The 23,588-nt window shown below is 35.1% G+C and overlaps 2 protein-coding genes across 2 annotated transcripts; both read right to left on the bottom strand.

Annotated features, from left to right (window-relative positions):
* Positions 1–206: 206 nt before the first annotated feature.
* Positions 207–1,445, bottom strand: LOC138322273 (potassium voltage-gated channel subfamily B member 2-like). The gene has a single exon (XM_069266312.1). It carries the CDS (start codon positions 1,404–1,406, stop codon positions 207–209), a length of 1,200 nt encoding a protein of 399 aa, XP_069122413.1. The 5' UTR covers positions 1,407–1,445.
* A 4,114-nt stretch (positions 1,446–5,559) lies between these two features.
* Positions 5,560–18,987, bottom strand: LOC138321563 (potassium voltage-gated channel protein Shaw-like). The gene is made up of 2 exons (XM_069265319.1): positions 18,382–18,987; positions 5,560–7,516 (listed from the first exon to the last, which is right to left on the bottom strand). The coding sequence occupies exons 1-2, from the start codon at positions 18,877–18,879 to the stop codon at positions 6,413–6,415; spliced, it is 1,602 nt and encodes a 533-aa protein (XP_069121420.1). The 5' UTR covers positions 18,880–18,987; the 3' UTR covers positions 5,560–6,412.
* Positions 18,988–23,588: the final 4,601 nt, after the last annotated feature.

Here is a 23,588-nt window from a genome sequence, read left to right as displayed (position 1 = left end):
GATACCAGCCAACATTGCACCGGTTGGCATGATACCAGCCAACATTGCACCGGTAGGCATGATACCAGCCAACACTGCACCGGTAGGCATGATACCAGCCAACATTGCACCGGTAGGTACGAGAGAAGTCTTTATCCATCACATCAAAATTCTTACAGTACATGTATATTACTTCAGATTTCATTTGGTACCAGTGAGTTGTTCTATCAATTGTTCACTGGTTTCACACGAATGCCAACAAATGACTGAACTTTCTCTTTGGTTCCATATTCGGATATACACTCATCTTCATGGTGGCTACTTTCTACGTATTTTTGAACAGATAAATTAATCTTCTCTTCTGATTTACGTTTCAAATTTTTTTCGTAAATATTGGAAAAATCGTACAGAGAAATGAATGTGTTGACAAATATAGGGATTGTGAGTGACAAGCATATGACGCCGGACAGCGCACACAGACTTCCCACGATTTTACCCAGACTTGTCATGGGGACAATATCACCATAGCCGACGGTCGTCATGGTGATTAGCCCCCACCACCAGGAGGTAGGGATGTCGGTAAATTCTAAGTGATCATCGACAAAATAGACAAAATTTCCAAATAGTAGCACGCCAATGAGGATGAAAATGATGATAACGCCTAAATCTTTGTATTTCGTCCTTACAGTGAAAACTAGTACTTGAACAGCAGGAACATGCTGTATGTACCTTAGCACCCTCAAAACTCTAAACATCTGCAAATATAGCAGTATCTTAACCCCTTTCTCACTAAAGCGAAATTTAGCGAAGCGCAGTTCCAGTAAAAGCCCTAAGTATACTGAGGCGAGGATGATGATGTCCAACACGTTCATCCAGGAGGTGAAGAAGCGCCTGTAATTTGGACATGTTGCTAGAAGCAGGAACATCTCGATGGTGAACACAATCACGGGAGCAATATCCAAATATATCAGGATCTTATAAGGTTTTGTTATATCCGGCAGTTTTGAAATCTCTGTCAGTGCCTGCAAAAGCCGAGGTTTTTCTATTTCTTCATCATAGTAGTCATAGTGGTCATAAAGAAAAGCATCGAGTAGTTCCTCGATGGACTGTATTTCATCGTCTTTATTCTCAGGCGTAGCGTTGTACACATTTGTAGGCTTATTGTTAATATGATGGTCGCGGTCTATAATCCGAGTCAAACCTTGCGCCATTTCCCTGACTTTGTTCATACCACTGTTGCAGGAGACGTTCTTCATCAGCACAATAGCAGATCCGTAGTAATCAAATTCTTCAGTGTCTCCCTGTGTGATAAGCTCTAGTAAGTGGTTCCGGTACTGGCAGACGCGCAGAGGCACCCTGAGGTTACTCAGTGTCCCTAGGGACAGCGTTAGGATGGACATCACCACGATGAATATCATCGTCCACATATAAACCTGAAAGGGAAAGAAACAATCAGGAATATTGACGATCAAATCTGCTATATCGTTAATGCTGTCAACCAATTTGTTTTCGCGACGTCATTCGTAAAATCAAACCTGTCCAATACTTTTTCATATCGACTGATTTCGGGATTTAGAGTAATATGTTTATACCGTTTCTGGTTTAATTTACTTTCCACGATGTGTAATCGCCCGTGAAGTTTAGATGCACGCAGTTACAGATTGCTTTTTATTATTGTTTAACAGCCTCCGATACTTCAGGGGTTACTATCACTGTCGTAATATCCATCCATGGACTCATAGGAAATCTAGAGGCAGTTTAGGAGAAAAAAGGACTAATCAAAGACCTGCAGATACTTCTATTGAAGTTTACAAAGACCCAAACTTCAAAGTCAACCACAGTGTAAATACTAATATACTGAACATCAAAAGACTAAATTATACCTGCTCATCTAGTGTTGAATCAGAGCCTTCCGTTTCCACGGGTATAAATAACGAAAGTGATAGTAACCCCTTGAGTATAAAGTATGATCACCTACCAGGAAATATATGAATTATAGAAGTTTAGTTTTTTTCACTGAGAAATCATTAACTGTTACATAATACAGAAAATTCTTCATTGATGTAAGCCAGTCTTATAGTAAACAAAATACAAATTCATCAGTATATACCAAATCAATAATCCTGATACTCTCAAGAACGACTGAGTTAAAATACTTACTGAATGACCGTAACAGACAGTTATCTATATCATATAAGATTCCCCAACGCCGCATAAACGATACTCATCATTTGAACAACAGTTGGTGTTTGCTCATTTAAATAAATTGTTTGTCGTCTCTTTTGTAACTTATGTTATTAAAGAAAAATACTTATTCGTCTGACTCTGTTCTTGATGGAGAAAAATACCATTCGTAACTGTGTAGCATCTTTAAGACTTTTTTTTATGTCATTGTTTTGACCTTAAGGTGATTGCTTGCACGCATATGTGAACACTCGCTTTTTCCACGCCAAAGTTAGACCAGAGTCTCTATTTTTGGTTAGAGCCTGCTTTCGCTGGAACTTGTCCAGCATTTTGGAATTGATACGGCTTCTGGTTAATTGTGATTGTAATGCTACAGCTGGAGTTAGCTATATATTCCTATTTGCCAAACAAAACATACCACAGCCTCCCAAAACACATGCACTTGCCATTCATTATGAATGCCTACAGAGGTTGGCTAGTGCCATTTAAGGACGGCCTCCCTGTAAGTTATAGTGCAGTAAGTGAATGTGGCCTTTTGGCAAATTTCGGTTATGTTCGTGTTGTATCTTAACGTATTGGCGGAACTCTTGTAAATCTAATAGTGCTATCTCAGTGGTCTGTATGATTGGTTGTTTCTACAAGGAACAACCAGCTATTGTTAAGGAATGTAATTTGTGCTTGATCCTAAGTGTATCTATATATAAATATTAAGATTTATAAAAGTTACGAATTTTGTGAGAACATAGTAAACAAATAAATATGAAAGTTAAATTATCTTTTCAAAAATATTGTCTTAAATAAGACAAACTAATTTTGTTTATATTGCATTATTAAAAGAAGTATCACTTTCACCAGCGATGTTTAAGAGCCTCGTTGAAACCTGTTAGAAGTCCTTCTCTTGGCAATTTACAGAAAACTCTCAACTGCACGAATGGTGTTATCTGACTGGAAGTGGGTGCCGGAAATAGATGTTTTCAGTTCGAAAAATATATTGAAATAAACTGAACGATTGCGCAATCAAGTTAAGTCATGACAGTTGTAGTCTGGTGAACAGAGGTATTGATCTGATGATATAAAACACCTTTCCTGAGTCCGCTGCGCTTGAGAATTGTATAACACTTTCGGAGATCATCTAGGTACAATCAGAATAGCGCCAGTATCCTCTAAAAAACCGAGGCCAGAATTTATGCAGCTAATAAAACAGTCCTTGCTTTCTTTGGTGGGAATGAATCAGTGTGCAGTATGGTCCTATAGAATGAAATGATGAATCCACGTTTCATTGACAAAGAAACAATAGTCTAACCTTCCTGCGTAAAATCAAGCCGAACTCCAAAAAAATTACAAAAGAAACTTTCTTATTCATTATCATCATTAGTGTATGGTTAAACACACATACAAATTCGAAAACACATGGATATTGGGAAAGGTCAAATTTAGAAGGTCAAAGGTCACACTAGTTCTTTGAAGGAAATTTAAACAATGTTTACACGATATCAATAGTAAAATCTGGGACGAATAGTCCCATAATTATGACATTATAGGAACGGCGCTGAAGATCAAAATCCTGACTGAACTATACATTTACATATTTTCATGGAACACTCACGAAACACCTTTTAATCATCTTAATATATTAACCATATAAATAGATTATTAGTTCAAGAATAATACCATATTGACGTTTCTTAATCAAGTTACTGTCAGTAATTGGAAAATGATAAAAAAGTAGTTGTATGTATTATCACGTCTTATGATCGTACATGTTAATGGACCTTACTAAGCCTCATCTTCCATTTGTCTGGATGAGTTGGAGCAACTTTTCCCTTTACATTTCTTACAGACTATGTACAGAACACTCTAGTCCGTGTTTCATACAACTACAGCGTCTTGAGTCACAGTCCATTTTGCAATGGCAGCTGATGACCTGAAGCACCCATTCAGGAGCCGCGGGTTTATTTTCCTTTGTAGGCAATAACAGTCCTTTGCCAACTTACCAACCCCAATCACATGGGTTCACATTGACATAATTTGTCCATGCTTGCACTTGAAAGTATGTTCTCATGCTATGAAAACTAGCAGCAGTCAACGTAGACGGTATCGTATGTATTTGGACACAGGTTTTATTCGTTAAAACGCGATGTACAAATTTGACTTTTGAGCCATTCTCATCATACCAGATGTTTCAAATATTGAACTTGGAAAGCTACACAGTTCAAAGGTAAATATTTCAGATCTATCATCTTTGAAATTGTCAGCAGCAGCCATAGATCTCTAGATCAACAGTTGAGGATCTTTTGCTATACTTTCGTCTCTCAACTTGAAATAGACATCCTCGTTCATTCTAATGGCTTGATTGCTTCTCTTAAAGGTAAAATCAGCAACGCTTACGTTGTTCATGGACTCTAAAATTTAATTTGCAATGTCGACATTAATCTTAGAGTCTGCACTAACACCAGTTTCGAAATTCCTCAGCTTTTCGTCTTCAATGAATGGGTCACTTACAGAAATGAAATTGGCAAGCTTGGATATATCTGTAGAGTCGCGCCATTTCATCGACACACCCTCTTCTGTTTGCTGTTCACTGGTTCGGAAATTTATCTGCATTGCTAAGGTCATTTCTGCACAGCCTGACATCGCTAAGATCCATTCAGACATCTGACTCTCTATTGTGCCTCTGCCTGTTGTTCAACCACCAGATATTTTCATGCTCTTTATGAGAATCTGTTATATGGCTTAATCTGTCGAAAGGCCGCACCAATATTTGTCAGATCTTCTGGTGACATGATGTCCACGATTTAAGAAAGAACATACTTCTGAGTAAGATTCGGACATGCCTTGCATATATATCCTTACTGATTTTGCATATAGGTTGTGGCCAGCAGCTGCGAGGTATGGGAGCATTTCTTTCAATGATTAAAGATGAAGCTTCGAACTTCCTGTTCTTTCTGCTCTAATGAAATCTCTAAGGATCTGTACAATACCAATAAATTAGAACCACAGGTTTGACGTTCTGAAGCCATTGTGTGATATCGTGAACTCGTCAATCTTTGAAATGATAAATTGATATTGACAGTGGCGTTGCTGGCACATACCTCCTAGATTGACATCGTACCATTCATTAGAAACATCTAAAAGATTCATGGCCTCTGATAGCTCTTTTTCCGTGGCTTCTGAATGTGAAGCAACAACTCTCGGTGGGTCTGAGGATTGTTGGCTAAAACGTGTCAATACTTACGGCGATACAGGAACGATGGGCTTTAAAGAAACAGAAACAAAGCTACAACTTTAACTTTATTAAGAAGCAACAATTAAACATAATTATGTACATACATTTGTAAAAAACAACTTTTAAATGTAACAATGACAAAGCACATCTATTCTGTGAAAAACTCCATTCTGTGAAAAACTCCATTTGCATATCGATATTGTGACCTTCTCCTCGAGAGTCCAGCCCTCATAGACCAATAAAAGCACATCATGGTTATGATCTCATAGCATAAGATATGACATCACCGTTCGTAACATTGTACATGTAGTTAATAAAACAGCGTAATAACTTCGTAGTAATGGCATCACAAAATATTTAATGGATTATAAGGATTAACTTGAATACATTTTTAATGTTACTGAGGTGTGACAAAATGATACTCTAAATAAACCACGAAGCGGTTTATGATAAGAGTAATTTTTGTGCTTTGTATCTCCATAACAAAACAATCTACATTTAATCCTTTTATAGTATTGTTTAATGTCTTAATCTCTTATGTCACTATGTAACATGATCTGTAATGGACGTTATGGCATACACTACAGTATATGTCGGTTTTTATGTTTTGTACCAGAATGACCGAAGCTACTTGCGTTGCCTACTGTAAAATTTGTATAATGAAGCGGAAGGGAAACGGATAAAACAGCCTCTGTGCTATTATTTTAGGTTGTCGCTCATTCGTCCTGACATGACACAGAAGAGTGAAATTCAAACGGTAACAATATACCATGAAATTGGGATGGCGTTATTTCCATATTCATCAAGATATCTTTACATGACATCTAAATATTTCTTGAATGATATCCATTTCATTTGCAGTTATTGCTCTTTTGTTTGCTCTTTTCAACTTTTCAAGAAACGGATAACAAATGTAAATAAACAACATTATATGCTATTTGAATTTTTGAATATTATTTCCGAAGAAATATATTTTGTAAGCAGATATTCTACAATCACTTCAAATGAACATTATACAAACGCTTATGTAACCTTTTCCGTGGCTATAGCTCTGCTGTTAATTTCACTACTATTTTGTTTGTCAGACTGCTGTGTTACTATGGTAACTGTAGTTGGACTGACCTGGTTCTGTTTTGGTTTTAAATACCTGTTGTGGATATTAGAGATCTGATAAAGAGTAACAAATGTATTTACAAATACTGGAACTGTGATAGAAAGTGAGAGAACTCCACACAACGCGCAAATACAACCCAAAATCCTTCCTATAGCGGTTTTTGGTACGACATCTCCGTATCCAACCGTTGTCATGGTGATGATGCCCCACCACCAGGACTCCGGCATATCTGTAAACGTGCTCTTATCCTCAGCAAAGTAGGCAAAGTTTGATATAATCACGACACCAACCAGGACGTAAAGCAATAAAACCACAAGGTCAGTAAAATTTGATCTCACAGTGTACCCGAGAACTTGAACAGAGGGCACCTTATTTACAAATCGCAGAATCCTGAGCACGCGCAGCATCTGTAGGTAGTAGAGAACGCGGATACCTTTGTCAGAATACCTAAATTTAGCGTACCAGTTCTCGATAACGATGTCAATAAAAGCAGTTACTAATATCAGAATGTCAATGTTATTCTGTGGGCTCATAAAATATCGCTTAAAACTAGGGCACGTACAGAGACGGACAAGGAGTTCAACACTGAAAATCACCATCAAAACAATATCTATAACAACCATCACGTCACTTCGTTTCTTATGTTGTGTAAGACTTTGGAACTTTTTCATAGCGCTTTCGAGTTGTTTTGGATCTTGTAATATAGGGTAATCATCGTAGTCTTGATTACTGCGGTTACCGGGTGTGCCGTTCGGTTTATGTCTGAATTGATCTTCAGCGTCCATGATATATCCAGTGACCTCCTCTACAACACACTCCCAGTCATCGCCACACCCTGTCACTTGAAGAATTTCGATGATATCGTCATAATCCCCACCCTCTTGTGTCATCAGATCTTGGAGGTGGTTACGTAGAGAACTGAGACCAATCCGTTGTTTCAGCGAATCGACAGTTCCCAGTGACAGGTTAAGGATGGAAACGGTGACACATGTCACTAAAAACAACATCACAATCTGAAACAAACAACATTTTGTAGTTATACCAATGTTATACGGTATCACTAAAACAACATCACAATCTGAAAAACAGCACTTCAAAATTATACCAATCACATATGGTATTAATTGCGATTATTCATTGATAACTAAAATTAAAGCGACATGAGTCTTTTTGTGGATTTACCAATTTGCTTAAAGCGTTCATATATTTAGATAAAAAAGAGCACTCAATGAGAGTGCAAAATTTTTATTTACTTTTATATGAAACTTATTACTTTGACAATGTAAACATATAATTAGCTGTATTCGCTCATTTTTTTATGAAAATGCAACATAGGAGATTTTTGCAGACAACAGAAGAACAATAATTATCTGAGAGGAATATTATTTTGTGTATGCCTGTATATATAATATATATCAAACAATAATATGAATGGTAGTGATATTAAAGAAATTGTTGTAAGGATCGGTGATAAACGCATGCAAGGGATAAAATGACCCGCTAATAACAACATATAGGCTTTCAAACATATCAATAAACATGTGAAATATCGAAGCAAAATCAAAGCATGCAATATAATAAAAATATGCAATCTTTATAGATGCTCCATCGCCGACAGAGCATAAACGATACTCATCTTTTGAACAATAACAGATGTATAATCGTGTGTATATATGTCTAACTAACACAAAAAATAATATGAAATAATTTATTTTGCTTTTGGTGCATGTGCAATGAGTTCTTCATTCCATATAGAACATAGAGCTACGGATTTTTTTCGAGATGCAATTAATTATTTTTAATATTTTATCTTGAAGTAAAAGTAGAATCTCAAACTTTTCAATGGTGGTAATGGTGTAAAGTAAGTAAATTTTGTAACTGAAGAAAAATACTAATTAGTCTGCTCCTGATTTTGATAGAGAAAACATACCATTTGTCAGCGGTGGAGCATCTTTAAGTTAAAGTTATATATGCCGTAATTTTATACTCACGAATCAAGAAAAGTCTATGATATGTTATTCACAATGCATAAGTTTTAATTTTACAAAGTTAGATAAGAGCTCAAAATGAACCTTGGCAGTACCGCTAATATCAATATATTTACGGTAAAATAAAAATGACTCCACAAGTTAAACCTAGAAGCCACGTTGTGGTCTACCATTTCATTTAACATCTTTACGATGAAATTAGTAATTATTACTTCATCGGATGCTTTCATCTGAACAACGTACAGTAGGACTCGTACGTATATTCGTTCTAGGTGTTCAATGTATTACTGAAGGAAAATTAGGATATAAAAGTTTGTCCAGTTACGACACAATGGATAATGATAATATAAGTTTATAATATAAGTTTATATTATTCTGTATTTGCATGTTATCTGAATAGGTACTGATTACATAATGTTTTTATGACTGGAACGTCATTTTTGAGAAAACAATGCATAATTTTGCAAACAAAGTAATAATTATTTTTTCTTTGTTTTCATACTAAGTTCGAATTTTCGATTTTTTTTTATATCATTCTGAAAAAGAAAGTTGACATTGCATACTGATTTAAAAGATTTAAAAAAAAATCTTAAAACGTATCCTGACGGAACAATCAAATACCAGGTATTTCATTTGTAATACTGAAATTCACGAACATAAATCGTCGCGAACATGTTTAAAGTATGGGTACAGTGACACTTTTAAACTATAAATCGAGAAATTAATGAGTGGTAAAGAAATCGTTAACGTGATAATATGTTGGTTTACAGAATGTGTCGTAATTAGCTACCAGTACATTACAATGGTAACGTATCCAGAGATTTAAAAATGAAAGTCCCCAGTAAAAAGACCATACTATGATGGCATATTGCTGTCATCGTGCAATGTAAGATCGTGTTTCGGTAACTCGACTATATAATTATGGCGAGTTGTATAACACGACTTGTTGAGAAATGTGTCACCATATAATTGTCCCTTAAAAATAGCATGGTTAAATGGTGTTCCAACTCAATATATACCAAAGTTATACCAAAACGAAATAGACTGGAAATTTGTTTTCATGAAGTCAGGCAGAGCAATGTCGACAACTCCAATAAGTATGAACAAAGGGACTAGCTAACGACCTGAGGTAACAACTTTTTGTTATTCACTCGAACGAACTACATTGAATATGTCTGTATCCCATTGTGTTCATATACCACCTTTAACGCATTCAAAACACTGTTCAATCTCTATGTACAAATGAAATGAAGGAATGTTTTAACCAGTATAACAATATACATGTTGTTAAATTTCATAACATTTATATACATGATATTCTTAAGTAATGATAATACCAGATGTAATATTAATGTAAGGATAGAAATATAGTTTTTTGTAAGAAGTATAATAATAAAGAAATTAGAACACATCAACCATGAAGGAATTACTTTCAACCACAGGATACAGACCAGAAAGTCTATGTTGGCTAATAAGCCGGCGGTCATCCATCTGTGGGATTCAGTAATTCTCCATGACTGCGGCATTCATGATGATGTTTATGATTGATGAAGACAAATCTTTGCAAAAAATTGATATAACAATTTATCTAAATTTACACTTGTCATTACTTCTGTGTAAATAAAGAGTAATATTAAAAATACTATAGATATGTAGATAAGTGAATCAATGTTATACATATATTCTCAATAGTATGATAAATATTATAATACATAATGATAATGATGAAATTTCACGATGAAGATATTTAGTATGATTCGGATAAAGCAAGGATAACATCAAGCAAGGACGGAAGGTTATATTTAGAAATCCTTGGAATTAATTAGGAAATATCAATAGACTGTTATTAAGGATATACTATGCAAAGCACATAAATAACAATGGATTTACACGAATATATGTTTCAGCTGTAGATAAAGGATAATCGTCACATGTATATATCATTACATAATAGGAGGGTACCTTTGGGTGTCTCCTCTTCTGAACGCTTGGAAATGTCATGAATCGAACTGGCAATGATACCCAGTTCATTCTTGTAACCGACAAAAACCATTCATTCCAATGTCGCAGATTGTATCCCCCAATATAGTATTAACTAAAGTTTTGGAATTTATCTTAGAACACTGGAGGGGTCAGTCAGATTACCTAGCTAGTGATCCATCGGGTTGGGGAGGATTGCTCAAGCTCATACATAGTATTCTACGGTTTTGAGTGAAATTACCATGAAGCTACTTAATTTCGAGATTTCCATTTAAATAAAAGTTAGAGAAGGTAATAACATTCATTTACGGATTTAATAATTAAATGCTAATTCCTATCAATATAGATGACGCAGATATTAATTAGCGGAGATAAACTTTCGCGGATTTATTTGGATCGCGGAATCGAATCACACATGAAAGAAAGTTGGTTTGAAGTTAAAAAAAAGAAAATAATTTACTGCTGACGCAGGCTTAATGTGTTATAGATTATTAGCATTTACCATGATAAAGCATTCGGCATTGCTACTATTCTAGAAATAGTTTTCATAATGATATTTTTATTATGATAACTAACTCCCAGCTTCAACCTTAACTCCAGCCTCAACATTTTTTCAGAAAGTAATTTATATGTTTCAAGGTATTCGCATACAGTGTATTCATGTTTGTTTGTTAGGCTCAAAGTTCAACCTATATTTTCTACGATGAACAGTCTTTATTTTTCTTTTTATTGCCCCCAGTCAATTATTTTGTAAGTTTGCTATTGTGCTGATAATTCGGTCTGGAATTTTAAATCTTGTTCCTAGCAGGTTCTATACTGTCAACGCACCAACAATGTCTTGCCTATTTTTTGCCAATGTTTGAATTTCATTCCGGACGACGATTTTATTAAGAGCGAATGCTTCCAAATCTTTGGTGCATGTATAGTAACCAAAGCATAATAATTTCAAACCAAGTGAAACACGTCCTTGATACCCCAGGGGTTATCCATCATATATAAAATGGGCAATTATCTCATACTTACATGTGTATCTCTGGCTGGTCTATGGCAATACACCCATGTCGCCTGAGGCTGTATTACTTGGCTACCCATGCAATACAGCATCGAATTCATTTCAAAATGGCGTATCATAGTAGTAAAATTGCAATAAAATGTTTAGGTATGAGAGAAAAATACTGTTTCATATATGGATATGAAGGATAAGGATATTCTACCCTCGGGATCCCAAAATGTTTTGGATGTTTAAAAACATTTCGATACCATCGGGTAGAATATCCATATCCTTCATATCCCTGTATGAAAGAGTCTCATAATCATAATAGAAAAAACAAGAAGAAAATGATGGTGCCTGAATGCGGATAAACGTGAAACCAATAAAATTTCACTTATGGCATGCGAAATTAAAAACAGGTTTACACTATCTATGGTCTTTTGTTCTTGGTACGTTTATTATCTGTCATGACCATCAACATTTTATTTATGTTTGTTTTCCATATCTAATTGTAATACAAATCTAAATTACAAATCTATTATTTTCTCCTCGACCTGAATAAAAACATTAAATATTTATATATAAATTACAATGTATCTAGATGGTATCCATGTTTTCGATTACCATTGTACTCCTATCATTGGTATATCATCAATATTGTCTGTGTTACATAAACAATTGTTTGTGTTTGGCAAATGGTTTTGCGGTTCACATTCGTTTTTTTTTCTGTTTGTGGAGCATATTGAACGCATCCAAGCGCATCGATATCTACATCACTCATATTTAGTACACTGAACTTTGATAAAATCTATTGAGAAAATCAAGTATTATTATCAGGATTATATAATCTAACATGGATCTGACAAGAGGACATTGGTATCTCAGTCTATATTTAGTAGAAACATGGTGAAATGTCCAGCTTTTTTATAACAGGAAGGTCGTTATGCGTCAAAATTGATTACGTCATCGACAATGCATGCAGCAATTATGCCACGTGTATTGATGACGTCGCTTAACTGTCTAGTGCGTGTGAGCCTTCTTACACCCCTAGTGTAAAATCTTTTCCTTAATAACCACGGAATATCCCTGAGCAGTAAGGGAGGGAAATGACATGATTCGTGTCTTACGATTCCATTCCTTAAACTTCCATAAACAAGAATAAAATAATATCGAAGCGTGTTGGAAGTGTACCATTGCATAATATGGGGAATCAAACTAACTTCCAATAATTGTTGGTAATGAATCGAATACTGCAGATAGTGTCATGTAAATCACGAAGTGAGAATTATCAGTGTCACAAAGTCAATACATATCCCGCTAATGAAAAGACTGTATTATAACGATAACCACTGTCTGTCTGGAATTGGTTCCAGTGTAATTGATTCGGTTCAGTGATTACAGTAAACAGGCATGCCATTGATTTCCCATATTTTAGTTTAGTCCCCATTGGGATCCCCAGTGCTTACCTGGATAATGGCTCTTTAAACTGCAGTTACCTCATATAAATTATACCACATACATACGTAGCGTGATACATTTCCACGTGTGAATAATGAGAATGTGAGTATATGATTCTAATATGGAAACTGGTGTGAGAGGCCTTTTACGAAAGGTTCGTGGGTTGGTTTAACTTCCTATAAACATCTAAGTTCATTTAAGGACAGTGTCTCCTGTATGCAGTGTGTAACATGCGTAAATGTCTATGCATCGGCAAGCTGTGATATATTCGTGTTGTGTTTCTTGACATTAATAGAAACTCCTTTAAAGTGTTATCTCACAGAAACACACTCCGGTCATATCATACTGCCTATGGGCAAACCAGTCGTCCCACTCCCTTTATGTTTAACGCTTGCAGGAGCAGAACTAACACGTTTACTGACGATGGTGTGTCTCGGCAGAACTTCCTGACACGAAAGGATAATTACGATTTACAAAATTATTTACTGGATAAAATAGTTTTATGAAGACAGTATTCAAACGGTTGATGTGAATTTCATAAACTTACCAAGCAACAAATATTTTAGTAAACGTTTGTCTTAATAAGGAAATAAGAAGGGTATCAGTATCAAAACAGTCCATAACGCTGAGGTGATTTGGGAGTTCCACAAGAGAGTCTCTTTGATCCCCACTAACGGGCTACTTTATTCGAGGACATATCTTGTTAAATACCAGATTAAGACAAAATAAGCCATCCCACTTTCTTTGTCTGTGTAACTGCCAGTACATCAATGTATGACTACATAATACTTTCAAATGAACAAAACTACATGTCTCCAAAATAAATGTGTAACAATAGGGTCATTGGGCATAACATTTGAGAAATTACATCGATTTGTGAAATACATTAAATATAATAAGATATTGCTGAATATTAGAATATCAATACAAAGCGTAACTTTATTATCGTAGTGCCTTTCTTTTAGATTAACGCCGAGTGCCATCTAATGGACTGCATTCCATTAATGCAGTGTGTTGCGTGTATGGAATACGTGCGTTGGTGTTGTGACTATTTGTAATAGTGGAACTCTTCCTGTTTTTATAGTGCTATCTGACTGAAACATACTGCCGGAGACACAGAACAGGCTAGAACACCCCTCCCGGAACTATGGTCCATATTACAGAATCATTATTGGTGTAGCACAATCTGAAATTATATACAATAGTTCATTACGAATCCATTAACTATTGATATGGAATTGATTATCTATATCCGATGACTACATCAGATAGCAGATGACAGTACTGTGTGTGTTGTCAGTATCATCGATCCTTATTTATATCCATATTATTCTTAGAAATCATATCTAAATATTTACACAACAAATTGATAAAACAACTTTCGGTTTTATCAGAAGGTCATGATCAATCCAAATTGAGACGACACAGTTGAGGTTGTGTCGAGTAAGGACAACATTTTTTAACCTATGTCCTGTAAACCAATCTATTTTCGTGCCAATTTAATTTCGCGGTTTTTACGCTGAACTACTTTTTCATGATAATATCATTTCACGTTTTTATTCTGAACTACTTTTTGATGACGATTTAATTTTGCGTTTTTGTACCGAACTACTTTTTCATGACGATTTAATTTCGCTTTCATACTGAACAACATTTTTCATGAAGATTTAATTTCGCGTTCATACTGAACTACTTTTCATGACGATTTAACTTCGCAATCGTACTGAGCTACTTTTTCATGACGATTTAATTTCGCGTTTTCATGCCGAATGACCTTTTCACAACGATTTAATAGCTCGTGAAGTACTGAAAATCAAACAACAAACCGACCGCGAAAATATAATGCTCGTCAAAATAAGTTGGTTTTACAGCATTAGCTCATTTCTCAGAATACCTTGGACTGATCTGGGTGGTCCAAAACGAGATTAGACTTATCACAGTGTAACGGCAATTTTCAAATCTAGATAAAATAATGCAAATTTTACAAAAATTTTTAATCACTCCAAATTAAAAAATAATAATTCTTAAACACTCCACTCTTAACTTATTTGCTGATTTCAGTTATAATCACAAATTTTCCAGCAAATGAGAAATTAAAATTTCACTAATTATATCATTAAGCTAAGCATCATTTGAACAACCAGGCCCTGATGTATATTGTGCAACACTTCTCATCCTACAAATGCAAAATTCCCAACAAGCTTGTGTGAAAAGCTTCCATACAACAGATCATGAATTTAATGCAACTAATATACGCATGGGATCGTCACTCTTCATAACGACATTACTATGAGAAACACGACATAATTGATACATGAAGTGCCCATCTGATGTGTTTCAATGTATATCGTGTCCATTAACAAATCCATTAGCGTAGATTTAGTGTTCGAAGGACACACTGTTAGTTTTAAATAACATAATTACAAAAAAAAAAGAATCATCCGCATCACTTGGGATTCTTTTAAATGCCGACCATCACTAAAACTACTGACATTAATGACAGAACGAAATAACAGAGGTGTGTTTAGCACAAATTATTGATTCCAAGAGCAAAACGTTACAATAATATTATGTATTCTTTTTAATCCGAAATCTAATTTAGAAATAAGCAGAGGTGGTTCAGGTATATGTGTAAGTATACTTGTGGCAAGTTTCATGTTTTTTACTAATCCGCTTGCACTATAGTTTTAAATATGGAAATCGATGTATCCAGGATCTTCTTTTATCAGTTGAATGTGAATACTCTATATAAACTCATTATTTTGAAAGACTACTGATATACAAATGCACCATCTTGATACTCCAGGAATGACTTTCATAGTCGTTATATCCCTTCTGTCATAGTGAAGCTGACCAATTAAAGGCATGTAGAGGCGTCCTATGAAGATTATAGAGACAGCGACGCCCAACTACAAAGCCACACAGTCAACCACAGTTACATGTACATCAAAGGACAAGACTATACCTGTCCATCTGATGTCGCACGCAGAGCCTTCCGTTTTGCTATGACATTATCCAGGAGTAAATGTAACGACAGTGATGGTAACGTCAGGAGTATCTTAAATATTGATATAATGAAGGTACACAGATTGAAAATATAGGTAGGGACATTATCGAAACATCTGATACTTGTACAACGTAAGTTATGAATAACATTAACGATAATTCCTCTTTTTAACAGTAACTTCCTATTGCATTTAAAATAGCACTCCAGTAGTTTATTAAGTCCAAATCAAAATCAATAAAGAGCAAGTTAGCGCAATAATCGTGATCCGGTTTCCATAAAAAACACGAGTGAAATGTAGATAATGCAATGATGCGTAAGGACGAAATCGTTGACATCAAAAAAGATATAAGATTACCGTTATCATGTCAAATGTTGACAGGACACCATTACATAATGTAACTTCCTTTATCCAACATCAGCCATACTAAGGTATATCATGCAATCTCTTTTAAATACCGAATTTCTTTTTTATAGAACTCACTTGACTAAGTTTAACCTTAATATGTTTAAAAGGTTTATACCTGTCGAACTCGCTTGACTAAGTTTTACCTTAAAATGTTTTAAAGGTTTATACCTGTCGAACTCGCTTGACTAAGTTTTACCTTGATATGTTTTAAAGGTTTATACCTGTTTAACTCGCTTGACTAAGTTTTACTTAATATGCTTTAGAGGTTTATACTTGTTGAACTTGCTTGACTAAGTTTTACCTTAATATGTTTTAAAGGTTTATACCTCTCTTTTGATCTTAAAAGTTTGGTCCTAAATAATCCTGGCTGTCCATAGACCATTAAACGTAAAACAAACTCACCATATAATATTAAAAATAACTTGACATACCGTAGATATGTAGTCGGTTATTCCGCAAAAAGAATATTTTTCGCGATTTCGCGGCACAAAGTTTTGATCGCGAAATGTTGTGAAATGGTTGAATAATATATTTTTTATTTGCATATTACAGACTTATCTGCCCTTGCGGGTAGATATTGATTGTGACGCCATATGTTTGCGAGCGCAACGTCATACTTTTCGGAGAAAACGGCGTGAATTGAGCTCACAAAATAATGACGTAACAATCGATACCTACCCACTATGGAACTAACTCTGTAATATGCAAAGACGGATATCTTTACAGTCAGATCGCGAAAATCCAAATCCGCTAAAACTTAACGTTCTTGCTTCTACCTAACATCGTGAAAATTTTGACCCGAAAAATAACCGGTTATGGCATAACGTGGAAATTCATTGTTTGTTTCATTACCTAGTGAACAAAACTTCAAATCCGCGAATTGATGAATAGAATACATTTTGTATTCAAAGTTACTGTGTAGGACAAAGGAACTGGAATTTTAAGTACTGATATACCCACAATCAATACGCACTTTAGCAAAATCCAAATGCACTGGTAAAATAAAGGTGAAACATATCGGTGCGGGTTACTGTTGAGTAAATATAAATACGATATAGAATCTGTCTAACAATATCTCATTAAATGAGAAATTACGTCAATAAAAATCTAAGTTACATAATAGCAAACTATGTACTCTATGTTTCTAAATAAATAAAAATAATTCTCATGTCCTTAGTGTTTTTCGCTCTTGGAGATGTACATGCCGTTTGTATCATAAGAGAGTTTATGGTTTACAAAGAATTGAACTAAAACTGTGCAGCTATTCTAAATCCATCGTGGAATATAAAGTAAATACGTACTTATGAAGCATTGAAATATAGCTAAAAAGGCAATCATGTGGTAAAACTAACATACATCAAAACAAGAGACGCATGGGCCTTTACGGTCACCTGATATTTGATACAAATTAGTTGTTATTTACTAGCCAACTGATGTCTTTTGTTCACGTAATAGGAACATAGATCTAATAGGTCTATATACAAAGTTCCATAAAGTTTGGTGCATATTAACTCACATTAACATGTTCAAAAGGTTCAATAATCAATATTGCAAAGGGCAATAACTATGTAAGTTACGATATAACCAGGCTGATTTTCGAGCTCCTTCCAGATCTTTCCAATGTTAGTCTACATAAAAAGTTTCATTAAGCTAAGTTTATATTTATTAAAGTTATCTCGTTCAAAAGATCCAGTAATAATTATTAGTGCAAAGGGTAATAACTCTGTATATTACTGTCGAATCGCGGTGATTTTCAAACTCGTCTGAGATCTTTCCAATATTAGTCTACATACAAAGTTTCATTATGCTCAGTTTTTATTAACTCAAGTTATAGCGTTCAAAAGGAAATATTAACGGACGTCGCACGACGGACGACTATCGAAATAGGTCACCATGACCTATTGTCAGGTGACCTAAAAACTACAAATCTATGTATTTTCATTATACGGCGGAAAACCCACATCTAGTAAAAACGTGTATATAATCATATTCTACAAAGAAATTCCACATCTAACAAAATAACACAAGTATATGGTTAATGAACCTACCTTTGAAATGACGGTCGATTCCTCGTGCTCAATGACAGACCATACTCGAGCCCGAAATCTTTTTACGGAGGATGTCGTAGATGTGACAGCTGCCGTCGTTATATTTGCTTTTTCAATACTGGCCTGGAAGGAAGAGATTGTTTCGAACTCGTCCAGAAACGCCAAATATTTAAATCGACAACAATACTGCATTTCATCTGGGTCTAACTCCCAAAAATCCAACTCCCGTTTGTAAGCTTTCGGACAGATGTTTATTGGCATATGAAGTTCACCTGTTTGATAGTATGCTAATATTTCGTCGAAGGGCGTGTTTGGACGGCTGAAAAACAGCGTCTTCTTAGCGTCTGTTCCCGAAGATGAAGACTCGATGGCGAGTTTTCCAAGTCGGGATTTCGGAAGCCGTGCCAAGACGTCCCCGGTTACCTCAAACAACTTCCCAGATATGTTCAACTCAAACACCTGTGGCGGAGTATCCATGTTTTCCAACTGTAGATGCATTTAGTCTGTGAATGCTGTAATTTTGACGGAAATATGAAGTCGCATGTCTATACACATCCGCTGTTATTATAGTAGAAGGCAAAACTTTACTGGCGCTACAGGTACGCCTTTACCTATTAAACCACAAAGGTAAGTATCGATTGTGCGAACTGTTGTGCTATAGGGCTGATACCACACCGATACACAGGGAGGATGTTTAATGAAGATACTTTAAACCAACTTTATTTTCGTGTGTAATATATTTCCACGAATTTCTTGAAATCGGTAATTTCGCGAAAGTTCATCTCCGCGAAATGTTTTCTAATTTCCACAATTCTTGTACAAATAAGTTCAAATGTATTTGTATTCAATTTCAATTCCGCGAAACTTAACCTCCTCGAACATGTTTTAAAATGGAAATTGCGAAATTTGATGACATCAAATACATGGAAACGTATCAATCTTAAGAACTTATACTGGTGCTGTTCATCCGAATTATCAAATGGCAAAACTATGCAAGCTAGATTGCCATCAAATACCAACCCTCCTTCAATCCCAAGTTTTCGGAAAAAAGGCTCCGAGAATATTAGATGAAACATTATTCAAACCATTAAGTACAGCCCCACCAATTGCCTATTACGCCACACAAGTTACTGAAACAGAATTCGATTATTATCAGGCGTGTTAAGGCGCATACCATTGTAAGAAAAATATTACGGATTGAACTAATGTTCATCCCGACAAAGTCATGACGATGTTATTATGCCTACTATAGAAATAACACTGATATGGGGTTCTACGATGGATTGTACTTTTGTAAATTTCAAAATAAGCATTTTTTTTAGTTATTTAGTATATCAATAACATCAATTATGGAATGAAAGGGCTATTTGCGGTTTTTGCAACAGAGCAAATATTAGATCAAAGATCTCTAATTATATTTTCATGCCAATCAGGCGATCACTTTCCCGATAGTATCTCTCATTACTTTTATTTTATACATTTTATGTACTATGGAACTTACATTCGCCATTCAAAGCTATACATTACTCACGTTTTTTGAGACAGCATATTCCAAAGATCAATAAATAACAATGCTAGCTAATGAGTTGACAATCATTCCAATTCGATTTCACATCAAAGCACTTGTATGGGTATAGCTTGCCATTGGGTTTTATTTTTAAGAAATAAAAATTGATGAAAACATTGTACTAATTGGGAAGATTCATGGTAAACATTCATTGTATCCTTTATTATAAATTCTGGCTTTTCTTTTTGAGGAAAAAATAAAATTACTTCATTAATATCCATCGTATTAACAGCTAACGTCATTATATGCGTTGGGTGTGTAAATATCTGTATGTTTAGAGAAAGTGCAGTTATTTCTTTTTGTTATAGGACGTTTGCCTTTTTATAGTGCTTATCTCACTGAATCATGCCGCCCAAGATAACGCAGAGCACACCCCACCAACCCGTCACATTATAAAACTATCACTTTTATAGACTATCGCCCAAGATAACGCAGAGCACACCCCACCAACCCGTCACATTATAAAACTATCACTTTTATAGACTATGTTGTGCCTCGGCCATGGGACAGATCCCGAAGCCTTTCTCACAGTGGCGATCGCTCATCCCATGGCAAAATTGCGGCGGGTTCTATGGAAACGTTAGGAAAAACAGATAGAATTCCAAATTCAATAGCCTTTAACAATCATGCAATGGGGCAGTAAGAACAATTATAACGCCGTAAATTTGATAAATTTTATTACGAATTCCAAGTTGGCTTCCATTGCTCAATCTATCGTCAAAGCTTTTAGGTTTTTTTCCAGCGTACCTTTGATTGACAACAAAGGGGTTGCCTATGACACGAATATTACTAGTGAATAGCGTGAGTATATGAAATAAGTTAAGGAAATAATTGATCGATTATTGGCTCCATGGTTCTGAGAATAAGATGGATTTAAAACAAAATATGAATATAGGTCAATATATTCGATTTAAGCACACAGCAGATTGGTTGTGGTACATCCAAAATAGTCCAGGGGTTACTATCACTAACCCTTGAAATTACTAGCATGTTTTTGGTAATGCAGGGAAAATGTATACACACGCATCGTGCTGTAAATTAAGCTTTTAAGTAATGCGACACTTTAAGCCCGGTTTGTCTAGTGAAATCTATAACCAATAAATAATTGATACCTGTATTTCAAACAGGTAGAATTCAGGTATTCATAACTGCAGTACCATAATAGGTGATTAATAGCTGACATCCAGGATACAGAACTATACAAATGGGCATTCTAATTGATACCGTACGGTACCGTTGATTCCACGGAAACCTTATTCCAATATGAGATATAATAACAAGCATCCAGTTCAGACTGAAATCAATCATTGTATATAAGCACGGAGTTGCGATCAGAAATGTAAATAACGAAATTAATGATTAATTTAATCCATTGGACATATTTTCAATTATCGAGTAGTTTCCTGAGCATATTAACCGTTATGGCTCTCACTGCTCTATAGTTTCCAGTATATTAACCTGGATTTGCAATTGCATCGAGATCGTTGTCAATAAATCAATGGGTTTAAAAGTACCATGACCTGCTTTTAATATTAACACTCTATGCCCTTTATAAATCCACAGGGAGGCGTTTTATACATAAAGCGAACAATGGAACTCATTTTTTTTAACATAATCTGTCTGATATCCAATGACTTCGTCAAAGTAATATTTTTACATGTCACTAGACTAATTGTAATATAACTTCGAGCGTTTTCCATTGGCTGGGAAACTATTGAGGCGTCATGGCTGTCAGTAAATAATGGCATGACAATGAATGTGATTCACTACTCCAACAAAATGGTAATATTATTTTAAAAGACATACGACGTCACATGGCAAAACAGGGAAATGAGCATACACAGCTTTACAAAAGAAATCCTGTATTTGCTTAATGCCATAAATTTATCACATGTAATCAATACAGATGTTCAGGATCCATATCTGTTAGTGCTATAACCCTTTTTTTATTTTTATCGAAAATAAATCGGTCTTTCATGTAAGAGTACACGTTATTTAGTGATAAAATGATGTTTTTCATGAATATAAACCGATTTGAACGGCTTTTATATCAGCATCAATTTAGAATAGATATTCCATTCCACTATAAGATTGAGTACCACTATCAATTTGGTTTATCTTCTCCCATCAACACGCCATGTCAACACCATGACACGTCATTCTCAAGGGAAAACGAGCTCGAGGGACAGTTCCAACATCCATATCTATTGTTTAATTCCCAATGGAATCAATATTAATGTACCTGGCCTGTATCGCGGTCTTTGATATACCTAACTTGTGTTTACATTTTACCGACCGACAGAGAAGATAATTATAAACGTTTCACATGATCATCTTCCATAATGTAACCGACTCTGTTCAGATCTAATGATAATTTCACAGCCGGAAGTACCAATCAGTTCTAGGGAATCAGTTACACAAGTTATCTATTGTACACGTTTGCAATATCAAATTACCGAAAAAGAACATTGACCTGCTTTTTAATTGGTGAAAACATAGACTATTATAATTCATTATAAAAATCAAAACTACCGTCAGTCTCCGTTAATCATTGAGAACAGCAAGAATATCCTCCCTCTGGCAGTCTTTACCGGTAATAACAAGAATTTTATTCAATTAGATTTGGGGACATTGAGTCTTCTCAAATTGTAAAAAGTCTGTGCTTTCTCTTGTCCATATACAAAACCACACATTCACAAATACAGTCCTACATATAAATACATCCTCGATACCCCATGGGCTACTATCACCGTCGTTATATCCACTCTGGAATATGTAAAGGAGGGAACCTTAGCGTTTAAAGGGGTTGTTTAGTGATGTTTCAGACTACATTTGACATTATTTGTTTCTCAAAAATATTGTTCAATCACATGAAAATCTCTGTGACTACTTTGTTTATATGGCGATGGTACTCCATGAGAGAGGCGATGTTCAGTGTTTGTACAAAATGTGCCTTTGTCTAGTAGAGTAGTATATACTATCCATTTCCTCTTATTGGAGTTTTAAGAAAACACTGAAGATTTTTTCCGCTTGTTTCTGAAAAACAAACTTTTGTTTGAGCAGCAACTTCAAAGGAAAACGGGATATCTTCTAGGTTCTAGTCCTTCTACATTGATGCCACGGAGGATCTTAAACCAATCCCAACCGCGTAGAAAATTCTTGTCCACATGAGAATATTACAGAATTCAAAAATTTTCTTAACTTTTGTAATTCTTTTCTATGGAGGATTTTCAGTAAACGAATAAATAAGTAGATGGAACCGGAACAAGGAACGTTTCCGGCCTGGACAATTTAACATGGTTATTCATTCATAGATTTCATTATAACTTATCATATTGATCACTCTATTTTCATAAAGGCCTTCTACCTTTCCGAAACAAAAAACGAAAGTTTCTTAAAAACAACAATAACATAGGAAAATGTATATTGATGACCTAAGATGAGGTTACAAAACCAAATAAATGCGAGATTCCCTCCGTAATCTACGTCTGGTGTACTGATTAGTCAACTTATCCGCGGTCATTTAGATGACGGCGGGAAACATAAGACGATCCGCGTTATGGAAATTCACATTTAAATGATTTTAATTAAATCGTTCAGGATTATCGAGAATGATAATGACTGTAGTATTAATGGTGAG

This window comes from Argopecten irradians, chromosome 4, assembly GCF_041381155.1.
Source record: "Argopecten irradians isolate NY chromosome 4, Ai_NY, whole genome shotgun sequence".
In the NCBI taxonomy this organism is placed as follows: Eukaryota; Metazoa; Mollusca; class Bivalvia; order Pectinida; family Pectinidae; genus Argopecten; species Argopecten irradians.
Note: the sequence above shows the minus strand (reverse complement) of the source record. Positions and strands in the feature narration are given on the sequence as shown.

Excerpts from the sequence above, each read along its gene's own strand:
- LOC138322273 (XM_069266312.1), bottom strand. The coding sequence starts at position 1,406 with ATGTGGACGATGATATTCATCGTGGTGATGTCCATCCTAACGCTGTCC.
- LOC138321563 (XM_069265319.1), bottom strand. The coding sequence starts at position 18,879 with ATGCATCTACAGTTGGAAAACATGGATACTCCGCCACAGGTGTTTGAG. Across the intron at positions 7,517-18,381 it reads AATCGACCGTCATTTCAAAG|ATTGTGATGTTGTTTTTAGT; the intron begins GTAGGTTCATTA and ends TGTTTGTTTCAG.